Raw genomic sequence first — 13572 nt, 5'->3', positions numbered from 1 at the left:
TTTTCTGGTGACTTTATCCTGAGCACCAGGTCCCCAGAGAGGCTTCTAGCCAGTTAAATGAGTTTTAGTTTGTTTTCTCTTCAGCTACATAAAAGTAATAATCCTAATGCATACTCTAATATTTAGTAAAACAAACTCTGCCCAATAGTCCAGCCTCAATTAGAATTTAAATACACCAATCTATGGCAATAGGGTTCATAAATTCAGTGGCTATTTATGACACAGATCATATAAAAGTTAAACAATAAAGTAATTGAGGAGCATGATTAGCTGCAGATAAATCGATGTTGTAAATAAACTTGTTTCCCCGTGCAAAATATAGAAAGATAATTCTAATAACAGTATGAAAATACAAAGTCAAACTCAGGTGCATTTTATAAACAGAGTTAAAGCTGCTGTCTGATTCTCATAATGAACCACTACTCATAAAGAGTCTATCTTTACACATGCAGAAGCCATAAACCGATTCTGTAATCTGAATAGATATATCTATATTTACAACTCTATATCTAAATTGCTATTTTTGCTTCATCGTGTGAAGTTAGACAGAACGTGAGAACTGTCTGCCAATAAGAGCAAATCTTTCCTTTCATTGGAACTTAAACACTTTAAAATACTGTATATTAACAAAAAAACATTTCCCCACTCTAAAATGAACATTATTTATTTTCAAGGCAGCACCAATATGGATATTTTATTGAAAGGTAGAGACAAACTTAAAGGAAATGATGCATTTCTCATACAAAGAGATCTCAGTACTGCGAAGCTAAAAACAGAAGAGCTCTTTCATGTTCACAACATAAACCGCACAGTTTATAACCAGAATAAAAGAAGAGCAGCGGAGGGAACTGGGCCTGATGTCACTTCCTGTTCTGACTGCCAGACACACCTCACACTTTAATTCATCTCAAACTAAATTTGGTCTCTAGCACGGGAGGATGTGTTTGTTTTCTTGTAGAACAGATCAGAGTTATGGAGAATCTGATTAAAGATCAATAACAGCACATCTATGGCTCACACACCTGCTGTCTGCAGGTATAAGCAGCTCCAGGAGGGAACAAGGAGGAGGTGGAGGTGGTGTAGGAGGTGTAGGTGGTGTAGGAAACAACAACGAGGAGGTGGTGTAGGTGGTGTAGGTGGTGTAGGTGGTGTAGGTGGGAAATGTGTTCAAGGTGAAGGAACAATGCCATGCACAGGCTTATTTAATGCAACTTCAGGAACATAAAGGTCATTTGGCTTTAGAAGGATTGACCTCTGATTAATCTCCAGACAGATTAGATTCATCAAAGGGTTCAGGGCCCCTTACCACAGCGATGTGAGGAAAAATATCATTATATCGCATAATCAATAGACAATTTTCTTCCAACGATTTAATTTGACAGAGCACCAAACGGGTTTTCATATCAGCGAAGCCATCAGCAGCTTGATTTAATCACAGAAATGTTTTCTCTGGAACCTTTCACAGGAGACACGCCTTGTTTTAGAGTAAACAAAGTGATTATGATGATAATCTTGATCGTGGACTTTGGTTTTGATTAATGAGCGAGCCGACCGAAGACAATGAAATCAAACTGAAAATGACCTTCACCAAGGAGATGATGTTTTTGGCTGCTCTGTCTGGTTGTCAGCAGGTTTACAGACAAACTACCAGACCAATTATCATGAAACTTAACAGAATTGTGTGCCGTGGGCCGAGCAGGAACACATTACATTTAGGAGTGGATCCAGATTACGGGGCGTTTACACAAAGGAGTTTTCACTTTCAGTAAGATTTTGAGATTTGTGCTGCATTCATGTGCTGTCGGAACAATCAGAAAAATGAGTTCCCCGACATATGATATTCAGCAAAACATGGAGGGTGAAAGTAAGTGTTGTGTTGGTGTAAAAAACAAATACATGTGCCTTTATGATTAACATGCACATGGTGGAAATGAATCATATTTCATGTGTTTTCCACTTCAAGCTCTTGAACACACCAAACAGCCACAGAAGGACTAAATGAGGGTAAATGGACCATCTGAGGTCATGTGATGGTTCTTTAGGGTTCTTTGAGTCCCGTTCTACTTCCTTACATTCTTTCTAGCTGCATGTTTCTGATTTAACTGTGTTACTTTATTCCAAAATACCACAATGTATACTTTGCTAAACTAAAACTAAAAACCCAAAGCCCTACATCAGGATATCAAAAAGCAGCTGGCAGCTAAGAATGCATATGTATTTAAGATTTTAAATGTGCAGCAGATATGATGTCAACCCAAAATGCAACATATCTATTTAATATTCAAGCAAAAGTAAAGTAATAAAGTGCAATATGATTCAGCACTTAATACAATCAATATTAATGACCCCCTGCATATGCACACTGATAATAAACATATAAAAAAACATATTAAATTCTATTTTGGGGGTCTATAACACATTTAGTACCATTAATTCTATCTATCATTATATTTGATCTTTATACCCTTTGTATTGTTAGATTTCTTGTCTCTATATATTCTTTTTCTCTCAGATCTCCTTCTTTAGCACCTGTGTGGACTCAGTCATCATGCATAGTTCAGGCTGCTGTAATCCTCTTTGTCCACGTTGGTTTTTAATCCCGTTGATGAATATCAGATACTTTCTTTTCATTAATGTAGTTGTTATTGTGCCGTCCATGCAGAGGGATCTTCTTTTTGGATTTCCTCTCCAAAGGTTTCATCCAGTTTTTTTCATGTTTTTTGGGGTGTTTTCCTTTTCTTCATGGGTAACTTGAGCTGCTGTTGCTATTGAGACATTGACCCCACAAACATGTTAGTTACTCATTCATACAACACAAACTGCAGCCGTTAAACTCTTCAAACAGAACCACCATGTTGGTTTTCCTCCTCTGCTGCAGGGTTGAACTCAGTCAGGTCAGTGTGCAGACAGGCAGCAGTCCTCCTCAGACTGCTGTCATATAAAACGTCTGGTTCTCTTTCTATCCCACTGGTCCCACTGGTCCCACTGTTGGACCTGTCATAATGTACAGGAAGTCACTAAGAGTCCCAGTATCACCTCACTTCCAGGTGGCAGCGACGGGGCGAACGCCTGCACTCCCCTTGGTGCCCTTTGACCCCAGAGACTGACCCGAGCGGCTCCGCAGGTCACGCTCCGCATTCTCACTCTGAGCCTGCTCCTCGTCGTACCTGCAGACACACACAGGAAACAGGACACACACACAGAATTATAATGTGGTGACAGAACACATGTAGGGAAACGCTCTCTGCCTTTACAAGGACCTTTGATTATTATCAGACAAGGTGCTTTACTCAAACAATCCCACTCTGCAGGGCTCTGAGCCCACATGACCCCAGCACTGAGCTGGAACAGGATGATTTAACCTCTACAACACCCTTCGATAGCTCAGTTGGTAGAGCGGAGGACTGTAGTGGTTACATCAGGCATCCTTAGGTCGCTGGTTCAAATCCGGCTCGAAGGAGTGACTTTTAACTGCATGTTGTTGCAGCATAATGTCGAACAGCAGCTGAAAAAAGGAAATAAAGGCTGTTCCCAGTATTAACATGTGTCTTGGGTAATCTGATCGCAGGCCGAAGAAGTTAAGTGGTTCTACCGATATTATAATAATAATATCCACGATTTAAACATGCTGGCAACAACACTATGATCATTCTGACTCTACTGGATGTTAATCTATTAATGCCCCATGCTGAACACAATAATGAGGTCAGTGTGAGCTTCAGCAGCTTTTATACAGCATGTTGGTTCTTTACTGGAGCTGTTACTGAAACAACCCTTCGATAGCTCAGTTGGTAGAGCGGAGGACTGTAGTGGTTAAGTCAGGCATCCTTAGGTCGCTGGTTCAAATCCGGCTCGAAGGAGTAACTTTTAAAATCATGTAATCTAAAGAACATTTTGTTAACCATTAACACTTTTATCAGTGTAAAGGCTTATATATTAACAACACGCCTCTTGTCCATCTGCACAGAGCAGCAGCCTTCGATAGCTCAGTTGGTAGAGCGGAGGACTGTAGAGGTTAAGTCAGACATCCTTAGGTCGCTGGTTCAAATCCGGCTCGAAGGAGAAACCTTTTATTAAATTACTTACTTTATAAATCCTACAATGGGTAAACATTTAACCCTTTATCCTTTTTATACACAAGTGAACACACATGCAAGGAGCAGTCAGCAGCACATTACTGCACCCAGGAGCTGTGGGGAGGCTATGTGCCTTGCTCAAGGGCACTTCAGTACCTGTCAGTACTGATGACACCTCCCAGAGCTGTTAGCATCTTATTACTCTTTATGTGATAAATATGATAAACTTATTAGAGGCTGGTTCCTCTAAAGATGTTTTATGAGGGAAATAGTGACTGAGGAGTGATTCAGAGTCAAAACAAACTCTGGACCAACAACATGCAATAAAGATAATATTAAAATGTTTTCTTGACTAATCCTTCTGGTTTAGAATCAGAGTCACATGAGGAAGGTTTGGCTGCTTTAGAGAGTTTTAACTGTGTCAGCTCCAGAGTTCTCTGGTGTTTATTTAGAGAGATTACACAGTGAGTTATAGACACACAGCAGATCTAACATATACTAACAGAACTCACTCAGCTCACCAACTGAGCTACTGAAAGGAGACGATGAGTCATAATCCACCAGCAGGATGATCATAACTCACTTTATTTACAGGATGTTTATTAGGGCCTGAGTAGCAACCAGTACAAGGACCCTTTGTGATGTAAGGATTAATATTTATTTAACATTTACTTATTGTAAAAAATAAATTGGCTGATGAAATCTGAAGACCTTTGTGATGTAAAGTTTCTAACTGTGCCCTACTGCCGTGGCTGCCCATATTTGCATATCTCCATTAAACAGGAAGTTGTTTTAACTCAAATGTACATTGTCCTATCAGCCACAAATCTCCTCTGCTGGACATAAATCCAGGCCTGAGAATATCTACTTCTCAATATGGACTCATAATCACAGCGCCACCTACTGACAAGAGAAGAAACGAGCGTTATTCTTATTAATACGACTCTCTGCAGGTTAAACAGATCCTCCTGTAATTTGGTCAGCAACATGTTAAGATATTCATGATGTCAAAACTGGATTATGAAGCTGTCCTCCCTGTATTTACCAGCTGGAAATTACCAAACAAATAACATCAATTAAATGAGAACTTGAACTCCTTTGTACTAAATATTACTTTTTGGTGGTCTGCGCTCTACCAGTGAGCCTAAAAACACCACTCCTCTGAAATGTCGTCAATAAAGTATGTTGACCAGTTAACTAGTCAGTTAATCAGTTACAGTATTTTAGAGAAGTGTACTGTACTGTTTTAATCTATTGTAGCATGTACATGATGTACTGTATGTGAACTAAGAAGGGCTACATTGTGATTTCTAGTGGCTTCTTTCTTTAGTGGCTATATTTCTTGTCTTAACTGTAGTAAAAGTGCTTGTTAGCTCCAGTGCTAATGCTAATGTTTGTTAGCTCTTACGGTGGATTCACAAGGTGACCAAGGAATGTCTGATTTTTATGTTCATGGAGTGATTTTAAATAAATCTAGTGAACTACCAGTTAAAGAGTCGAGTTATTGCAGGGGGGTACGTAAACCACCTTCAAAATAAAAGCACTGCTATTGTATTGAACTAATTTCTGGGTAATCTCATGCCCAATGCCCAGGTCTGATCTAGACACATGTGATGAAGCATTTTAAGAGCAGCTGTGAAGTATTTTTGAGCTGAACTCTTGTGATCGGGTTACCAGGACACATTTCCTCTTTCTCAGCTGCTGTTTGACAACATGCTGCACCACAGACAGTTAAAAGCCACTCCTTCGAGCCGGATTTGAACCAGCGACCTAAGGATGTCTGATATTGCCACTACAGTCCTCCGCTCTACCAACTGAGCTATCGAAGGGCTGAGAGGAGCTAAAATAGGAACCATGTTGACCCTGGTAACAGTAGAAGATGCTTCCGTATCATGTTTTTAGCAGCTGTAGCTGGGACTGCTGAGTGTCTGCATAATGAAGGTCTCTGGACTCTAGAGTCACTCACAGGACTTGGTAGTTGCCCATGGCCTCTCGGGGCGGGCTGCGGTTCCAGCGGCAGTCTGGGATGTCCCCGTTGGGCGTGACGATGTTCAGGGTGTCGTTGATGAGGTTGTACTTCAGGATGCGGTCGTTGGCCGTGCTGGAGGTCAGCGACGGAGACGCATTCACCTGACACACACACACACAAAGAAAGGAACATATGAAACCTTGACAAAGAGCTCAGTAATGTGTTGTAGGATCCAAACAGACACTTTGTTTCATTTCCTCCTGTACACAGATAGAAACTCGCTGCTAAGTTTCTCTACCAAGCTCATAAAAGCTTCTCATCTTCTGTTAATGAGAGCTGAAAGTGCTCCTGACTAGGTTTGTGGCACATTTTTTTTAAGTGCCTCACTGAGGACCGTTTATGTCCTACAACCAGCTTCATGTCTCCCAGAATAGATCACAATTCTGTCTGCTAACAGAAATAGTTCAGACCTAGCCTGGAAACCCAGCAACTCATTGTACGGCTGTCAGAATGAGTGCAATAAAATATGACAGCTGCATGACAAGCACACTATTTAAAATGTAAAAACATGATCCAGCGATGACAGAGACGCCCTGTTTTAGTTAAAGACGAGCCAGCAAATAGTCTGTATCAACCTGTGTATACTAACAGAGTGGCTTTCAGCTGGAATAAAGCACTGAAAGGGTTAAAGACACACCTTCAGCACACATTTGAATATCCAGAGCCACGAGTTCAAACACACACTGACAAAGATTAACCTCAGGGGCATTTAGAGTTGCCTCCCACTGGAGCAGGAGGAAGGTGGAGTCACTGTGGAAGCATGTTAAATATCTCTGGGCTCGGCAGAATAAACAACAGGAGCAAGAAAAAAAACAGCAGAGGGTCCTTTTTGGTAAATGAAACCCCTGTTATGTCAGTTATGGAGAACATGATCAGGTTTCTGCAATACCAAGATCACAATAACTTATGATTACTCATATACTTCATGTATTTATTGACCTTTAAAAAAAATGTCTTTTAAAAGGCGGATTTTTTTGAAAATGAAATCTAATTCAACTGAAAAAAATGCAAAAAAATACGTATATAAATAAATAAAATAATGAATAAAAATCACCATAATGCAGGTTTATAATGTATTATGTTTTATGCATTAAAAAAAACAATAATAATAAATACAAAATAAGTTAGATCAAAATAAATCAACAATATAAGTGCGCTTCCACAATCAGTTGAAAACTTCTTCACATAAATTCAATATATGAAAATAATAAATAAGACCAAAAAAGCTAACTTGAACTTGCCACAACCTACTGAAAACAAAGACAAAACAAGAGAATCACTGCAAAACAAAATGCAGAAAAACATTGTTTTATCTTGGTTCTGTTGTTCTCATAATAATTGGAGCCAAAATGTAAATGTAGTCACTGAGCACAGCTTGTAGGTGTGTTAGCATGAAACGACGTGACTCACCTCGATCAGCCACGGCTTCAGCTTGTCATCAATGATGATGTCATACCCGTAACACTCAAAACAGTGCTTGTCATTGTTCATCACAGGCTGAGAGAGAAGAAAAGAGTTAATTAGGAAGATGGAAGTGACCCACATGCTGGGTGATTATGATAAAGTGGGAACTTTTAAATGTAATAGAGAATGATTCAGCAGGGAAAAATATAACAGAGGGCATCAGTATGAGCAGCTACTGAGAGGGGAAGTGAGTCAGAACACTTAGTAAAAGGGAAGTGTGCATTAAGCTTCTGTTGTGGCAAAAACAAACAGAAATCCCCACATGGTAGTGGCTTTACATCTGTGTGTTAAAACACCAGTCGGCTGAGATCTCTGACTCCTAAATACAGACTAAATACAGAATCCTAACAGGAAATATGTCAAAACACAACTGGAGGCTTCAGTGTGCTGTGTCATGCTTTCTGTTCTGTGTGTGGCTGAAGCATTATAGATGTGAAAGTATAATAACACATATTAACACATATAATGAAATACAATTTTGAGGTACTTGACAAGTACATACAGTGTGTTGACATGCTAAATAATACTAGTTAGTTGTTACAGCATGTTTAGAACTGTAAAGTAGGATTGGTCTTGTCTTCCCTGTTTCTACTTATTGTTCATTGAACTTAGTGTAATCTAAACTGTTTAATGGTGTCGTCACAGCAGGAAGTCTGTCATTTCTCAACCTCTCCAGTCGTGTCTGACATGTTGTAGTGTTTCAGGGGAACCTGCTGCTAGTTTGTGTCTTCTGCAGCAAGAACTACAGTTCAGAGCCGAACATGAATAATAAGCAGTGTGTCAGGCAGCCAGCTCTATGAGGTCGGCTCCTAAAATCCTCCCAGAAAAATCATTCCTTCGAGCCGGATTTGAACCAGCGACCTAAGGATGCCTGGTATCTCCACTACAGTCCTCCGCTCTACCAACTGAGCTATCGAAGGGCTGTTGCAACAGGCCTACAGCTGACAGGCTGCTGGTGTAAACAATGAGCTGCAGCTCAGTTACCTCACTACGGTGTTCAGAGAGAGACTAATGCCAGATGACCTCACTGTGTGTTCAGGTTTATGGAACAGTTTATTGAAGTCAACTGTAAAACGTCTTGTTCTGGTTCGGTTCTACTGAAGGACTGTTTGGAGTTGGCAGCTAGCTACCTAGCTAGCACTAGCATTAGCTGATAACTTAGCATCTTCCTCTCCAGCTCCAACCTCTGGTTCAAACAGCTTCTAGTTCAAAAAACCAAGATGGCGACGGCCAAAATTCCAAAATTCCAGGCATCAACGATGCAGGTAAGTGACATCATGGTGACTTTTGTTCTACAGACAACAGTTTAAATAACAATGTATTAGGAGCTAAAAGCTCCCAGGTAGTGTTTTTAGAGAATGAATACTTTAGTCTCCATCTCCTAGTTCACTAGTCACAGCACAGTGTTTATGTTTCAGGTTCTAATGTACATAGAGAATGTACATGTACAACATTTACTGTTAAAAGTCACTCCTTCGAGCCGGATTTGAACCAGCGACCTAAGGATCCCTGCCATGACCACTACAGTCCTCCGCTCTACCAACTGAGCTATCGAAGGGCTGTTGCAACATTCAAAAGATAAGACCTCATGTCCTCATACACGCCATCTACTGTCATATTATGGTTTTTGACTGTTGTTAACAATAGGTTAGACAGGACTCAATGATTTAAACGCCTCTCCTTGGAGCCAGCGGGCTGAAGATGCCCCCGCTCTACCAGCTGAGCTACTGAAGGGTTACAGGGACACAATTTCACAATTCAGGATGCATTACTTCACTATATCATTACATTAAACATAGGGAATGTTTACAGCTGTGGTTTGAATGTTGTGTACAGCAGCTATTTGTGGTGGTGTTGGATACAGTTTGTGCTACAACATATAATTAAAAGTCACTCCTTCGAGCCGGATTTGAACCAGCGACCTAAGGATTCCTGCTTTAACCACTACAGTCCTCCGCTCTACCAACTGAGCTATCGAAGGGAGTCAGCCAGCCATAATTCACTAGGAACACAATCTCTACTCAGCTGTACATGGTATTTTATAAGCTCCATTCATCCTGTGATGTCAGAGATCATGTCACATATTGTAGTTGAGGAGTAGAAAGACTTACAGCCACGGCCTTCAGTGACTGCACCACGATCCAGTGGATCTGGTCAAAGAGCCGGCTGGTGACCTCCTTCCCTCTGGTGCTCTCCAGGTACAGACGCAGGTTACTGACCGTCCACTTCCCTCCGTGGACGTGGTTGTAGTCATCCTGCATTACAGGGACACACACTAACTAGATTTTGATTTTTTTGTTTCGCATGGAGGAGAGTTACAAACAGATCTAGAGATTGGCTTTGAAAGGAAAATGATGACCTGTGATTCATATACAGTGTTGTATATATATATATATATATATATATATATATATATACACAGACTTACCCCGTGTTTCTGGATGGCCACGTTAGTGAGGTGGACAAACATGTTGTCCAGCTCGCTGGTGCTGGGCGTATACTTGACTGTGCAGAACCTGCAGAAGCCCAGCTTATACCTGAGGATGAAACCACAGAGAGCTTTCTACTGAGGCTGCAGCAACATTTAATGTCATTATTGATCCAGCTGCCTGCTGCTTCCATTAATCCATTTCTCTCTGGTATGTCAGAAGCCTGTTACAATTAATGTCCTCATATGGTTTGTTTGTCAGACCAACAGTCCAAAAGCAAAAGATATTAAATGTATTTTCATATATTACAAAGAAAAGCATCGATTATCAATAGTTGCCAATTCATTTTCTGTCCATCAACTAATCAATAAGTCAACCACTCGTTGCAAGTTCAATAACAGAATTAATCTACAGCAATAATTTATATGTAGAAGGTTTTTCTACACTAGTATTCATGTTTTACTAAAGTCTCTACTGAGTGAATAAATCTGAACTAAACTGGTTAGCCAGATGCTAACACAAACCTGCTGTCTTTAGTTACAGCTAGATAATAATTCATGACTTGGACCTGATGAGAGTAAATCAGGTCTTACATGTAACATTTCAGAGGGCGATATGTTGTCACGAGGACGTAGAGACGCAGGTCAAACTTCTTCCCTCCGATCAGCAGAGGGTTGTCGATGTACAGGGAGATGACGTAGGCCTCCTTACCGCTGGACGCTGCTACAAACCTGCAACAAGACAAACAGCAGCAAATCACAAACCCTGGACTAAAGGTTTTGATATTTACCTGATTCAGATGCTCATAGATCATACAGGTCCTCATGTGCAATTACAATCTAAATATTTCACTTATCGTTAAGCAATTAACAGATCACGGATTGTTATTTCTTACTAAAAGAGATAGTAAAAAGAGAATATACAGCACAGTAAATCTCTGTCATGATGTCATGATGATGTCATGATGATGATGTCATGATGTTTTATGTATCTCACGTGGAGGTGCGGCTGTCCCTGGACCACTTCTTGATCTGGGACAGCTTGTTGATGAGGAAGATGCCTTTGCCCTGAGCCTTCCCACACGGCTTCATGATCCAAGTGCTGGACGGGTTCTTGCGAAACTCCTCCACGAAGAGATTATAATCAGCGGGGAGCATGAACGTCACAGGGACAAAATCTGCAGAAAGCATGAAGCAACATTGTAAAGATAGAGCAGCGAGGCTTCAACATGTTTTATAAGGAACAACATGGTCATGTGTGCCTTTCTCCACTAACACTGATACCTAAATAAATGTATTTCCCATTCTCGTCCTTCTCAGCCAGCGGGCTGCTCTCCTTCTCCAGCTCCTTGCGGTAGCGCTTGATGTTCTTGATCATCAGGTCCTTCCTGGTCAGCTCGTAGTGGTTGGGGAAGTGGTTGACCATCTGCTCGTCTGACAGGCGGTAGCCGGTGTCCACGCTGAACACGTTCCTGATGGTCTGGATGCTCATCCTACACAATAAAACACACAATAAACCTGCAGCACGCTGATCTGCACAGTCTGGAGACTAGAATCAGCTTGGTGATGTAATTATTACTCATTAATTAACAGGATTAACATGCAGCCTGTTGGCAGCGGTTCAAAGTCACAGAGTACATTAGATTATTCCTAATTTATTCTACTTCATTCTTGTAGTTACTAAATAAAGGCATACATTATACGTTTTACTCTACTACGTTGCATTTTAACAGATTAAACCAGTGGTTTCCAGTATTTTTGGCTTGTGTGACACACAAAACAGTAATTAGTTTCCCCTTGTCATGGTTTGATATGATGATATCTGTGAGTTGTTAGGAGTTTTACCAAAGAGACAATGTCTCAGATGGGGTCATTAATTTGCCCAAGTCTGAAAGATCTTTAAGTATGATTTTGCATGCAGTACCTGTGCAATATTCACTGGCTAAAATGTATATATTTGAATGTACAGATGTTTATTTCTTATTTTAATTGGTTATCTTTTAAAATTATATTTCATTCTACACGCCTTATTATATTTATTATTTGCATTTTTTTTCCATAATAAATGATTTATTGCTTCTTAAATTTAGTCATTCCATTTAATTTTATTCTATTTAATATGTCTATGTCCTGGAGTGGAAATAAATATCTTGTATCTTGAGTATTTTACTTATTTATTTTGTTTTTTGTTTTACTTAAGCAGAAAATATGAGTTGTTCTTCCACTGCTGCTGTATCTGATGCATGTATATTATATAGTGCATGTATAGTATATTGTCAGGTGTAATGTGTATAAACCTACCAGTAGAAATTCCAGTCGTCGTTTTCTGTGACTTGAACCCATTCCCTCTTCTCAAAGTTATTGATGAGCACTGACTTCTCGATATCTGTCACCCACTTCACCTTCCCGGCCATGGTGCCTCCCACTGGGGTGGAGCACACAACAACAGGTAAACACACAGACAGCAGAATAAACAAGAATAACAAGAAGAAAAGAGGAGAACAGCATGCAGCCACCATGCACCACAGCAGTCACCTACCTGCAGATCAATGTGAGGAAACAGCCAGTCATCAGCAGCAGCTAGCCGGGCTGGCTGGCTGTTAGCAGGCTGCTGGATCCTCCCCGGACTGCTGCAGAGCTAGCCGGGCTGGCTGGCTGTTAGCAGGCTGTTAGCAGGCTGCTGGATCCTGCAGGATCCTCCCCGGACTGCTGCAGAGGCTGCAGGGACATCACCAGCCGGTGATGCTGGATGGACTCATAGCAGGCTCAGCATCACCATAGACACATATGCATGTTTATATGTCTATTAGCATCACTGCTAGCTCCGGCTAACAGTCAATAACCGCCTCCATGTTAGCGCTTTTATTGCTAACAAGCTAGATTTATTGATCTCGGGCGTCGTGAAGCTGGACACAGTGACGACACGCCCTCCTCGGCCAAACTACTTTTCACAATAAAAGTCTTAACGTCTAAACGTGACGACATATACGTGCGACAACACTTACAATGCGGTTTAATTAAAACGTAGAGGGAGATGTTAAAGTAAGAAATGTCTCAAAAGCGTTAAACGACGTCGTTATGGGCTTGGTCCTTCCGGAAGATAACCTAGCAACGGAGGACGCAGTGATGTCATTGCAGGACGTCATTACGTCAGTGGACCAGCAGGCGTCACTGTTGGACTGGATGTGGCGTTTGTGTCACTATTAATATGTTTCAAATAAAGTAAAATTCATATTAAAGATGAAGAACACTGGCATTTGTAGTTGGCAAATTCAAATTTAAATTCGGGAAATAGGAAAGTAAATAAATAGGGGTAATAATACAACGATTTAAAAAAAACACATTTTATTTTTAAAATATTTTTGAAATATTTAATGGCATCTTAATATTGAATTGTACTTTTGGAAAACAAAGTTGATAATAATAACAATAACAACAACAACAACAACAACAACAACAACAACAACAATAATAATAATAATAATAATAATAGTAAATAAATAATAGGGTAAAAATCTGTTAAAAAATAACACATCTATTTCATAGAATAAGGAGCGCACATGAAACTTGATCAG

The 13572-nt window shown here is 40.3% G+C and overlaps 1 protein-coding gene and 7 non-coding genes across 9 annotated transcripts; 3 read left to right on the top strand and 5 right to left on the bottom strand.

The window, feature by feature from the left end:
* Positions 1-648: 648 nt before the first annotated feature.
* Positions 649-13208, bottom strand: ttll1 (tubulin tyrosine ligase-like family, member 1). 2 transcript variants are annotated; one of them, XM_059326331.1, is made up of 10 exons: positions 12537-13208; positions 12299-12422; positions 11282-11490; positions 10995-11175; positions 10592-10729; positions 9998-10106; positions 9681-9824; positions 7516-7602; positions 6043-6206; positions 649-3167 (listed from the first exon to the last, which is right to left on the bottom strand). In XM_059326331.1, exons 2-10 carry the CDS (start codon positions 12409-12411, stop codon positions 3038-3040), a joined length of 1275 nt encoding a protein of 424 aa, XP_059182314.1. In that variant the 5' UTR covers positions 12412-12422; positions 12537-13208; the 3' UTR covers positions 649-3037. The 2 variants fall into 2 exon arrangements, with proteins under 2 accessions (XP_059182314.1, XP_059182315.1); XM_059326332.1 differs by lacking the exon at positions 12537-13208 and having other exon boundaries at positions 12299-12496.
* Positions 3374-3460, top strand: trnay-gua (transfer RNA tyrosine (anticodon GUA)). Its single transcript is given in 2 exon segments — positions 3374-3410; positions 3425-3460. It is a non-coding gene; the product is annotated as a tRNA-Tyr (tRNA).
* trnay-gua (transfer RNA tyrosine (anticodon GUA)) lies at positions 3774-3860 on the top strand. Its single transcript is given in 2 exon segments — positions 3774-3810; positions 3825-3860. It is a non-coding gene; the product is annotated as a tRNA-Tyr (tRNA).
* On the top strand, positions 3976-4062 carry trnay-gua (transfer RNA tyrosine (anticodon GUA)). The gene is given in 2 exon segments: positions 3976-4012; positions 4027-4062. It is a non-coding gene; the product is annotated as a tRNA-Tyr (tRNA).
* trnay-gua (transfer RNA tyrosine (anticodon GUA)) lies at positions 5819-5905 on the bottom strand. Its single transcript is given in 2 exon segments — positions 5819-5854; positions 5869-5905. It is a non-coding gene; the product is annotated as a tRNA-Tyr (tRNA).
* On the bottom strand, positions 8403-8489 carry trnay-gua (transfer RNA tyrosine (anticodon GUA)). Its single transcript is given in 2 exon segments — positions 8403-8438; positions 8453-8489. It is a non-coding gene; the product is annotated as a tRNA-Tyr (tRNA).
* On the bottom strand, positions 9041-9127 carry trnay-gua (transfer RNA tyrosine (anticodon GUA)). Its single transcript is given in 2 exon segments — positions 9041-9076; positions 9091-9127. It is a non-coding gene; the product is annotated as a tRNA-Tyr (tRNA).
* On the bottom strand, positions 9464-9550 carry trnay-gua (transfer RNA tyrosine (anticodon GUA)). The gene is given in 2 exon segments: positions 9464-9499; positions 9514-9550. It is a non-coding gene; the product is annotated as a tRNA-Tyr (tRNA).
* Positions 13209-13572: the final 364 nt, after the last annotated feature.

The sequence above is a fragment of the Centropristis striata genome, chromosome 22 (assembly GCF_030273125.1).
Source record: "Centropristis striata isolate RG_2023a ecotype Rhode Island chromosome 22, C.striata_1.0, whole genome shotgun sequence".
Taxonomy (NCBI): Eukaryota; Metazoa; Chordata; class Actinopteri; order Perciformes; family Serranidae; genus Centropristis; species Centropristis striata.
This window is presented reverse-complemented; position numbering and strand designations above follow the sequence as displayed.

Excerpts from the sequence above, each read along its gene's own strand:
- ttll1 (XM_059326331.1), bottom strand. The coding sequence starts at position 12,411 with ATGGCCGGGAAGGTGAAGTGGGTGACAGATATCGAGAAGTCAGTGCTC. Across the intron at positions 10,107-10,591 it reads CGCCCTCTGAAATGTTACAT|GTATAAGCTGGGCTTCTGCA; the intron begins GTAAGACCTGAT and ends TTTCATCCTCAG. Across the intron at positions 6,207-7,515 it reads TGAAGCCGTGGCTGATCGAG|GTGAATGCGTCTCCGTCGCT; the intron begins GTGAGTCACGTC and ends TGTGTGTGTCAG.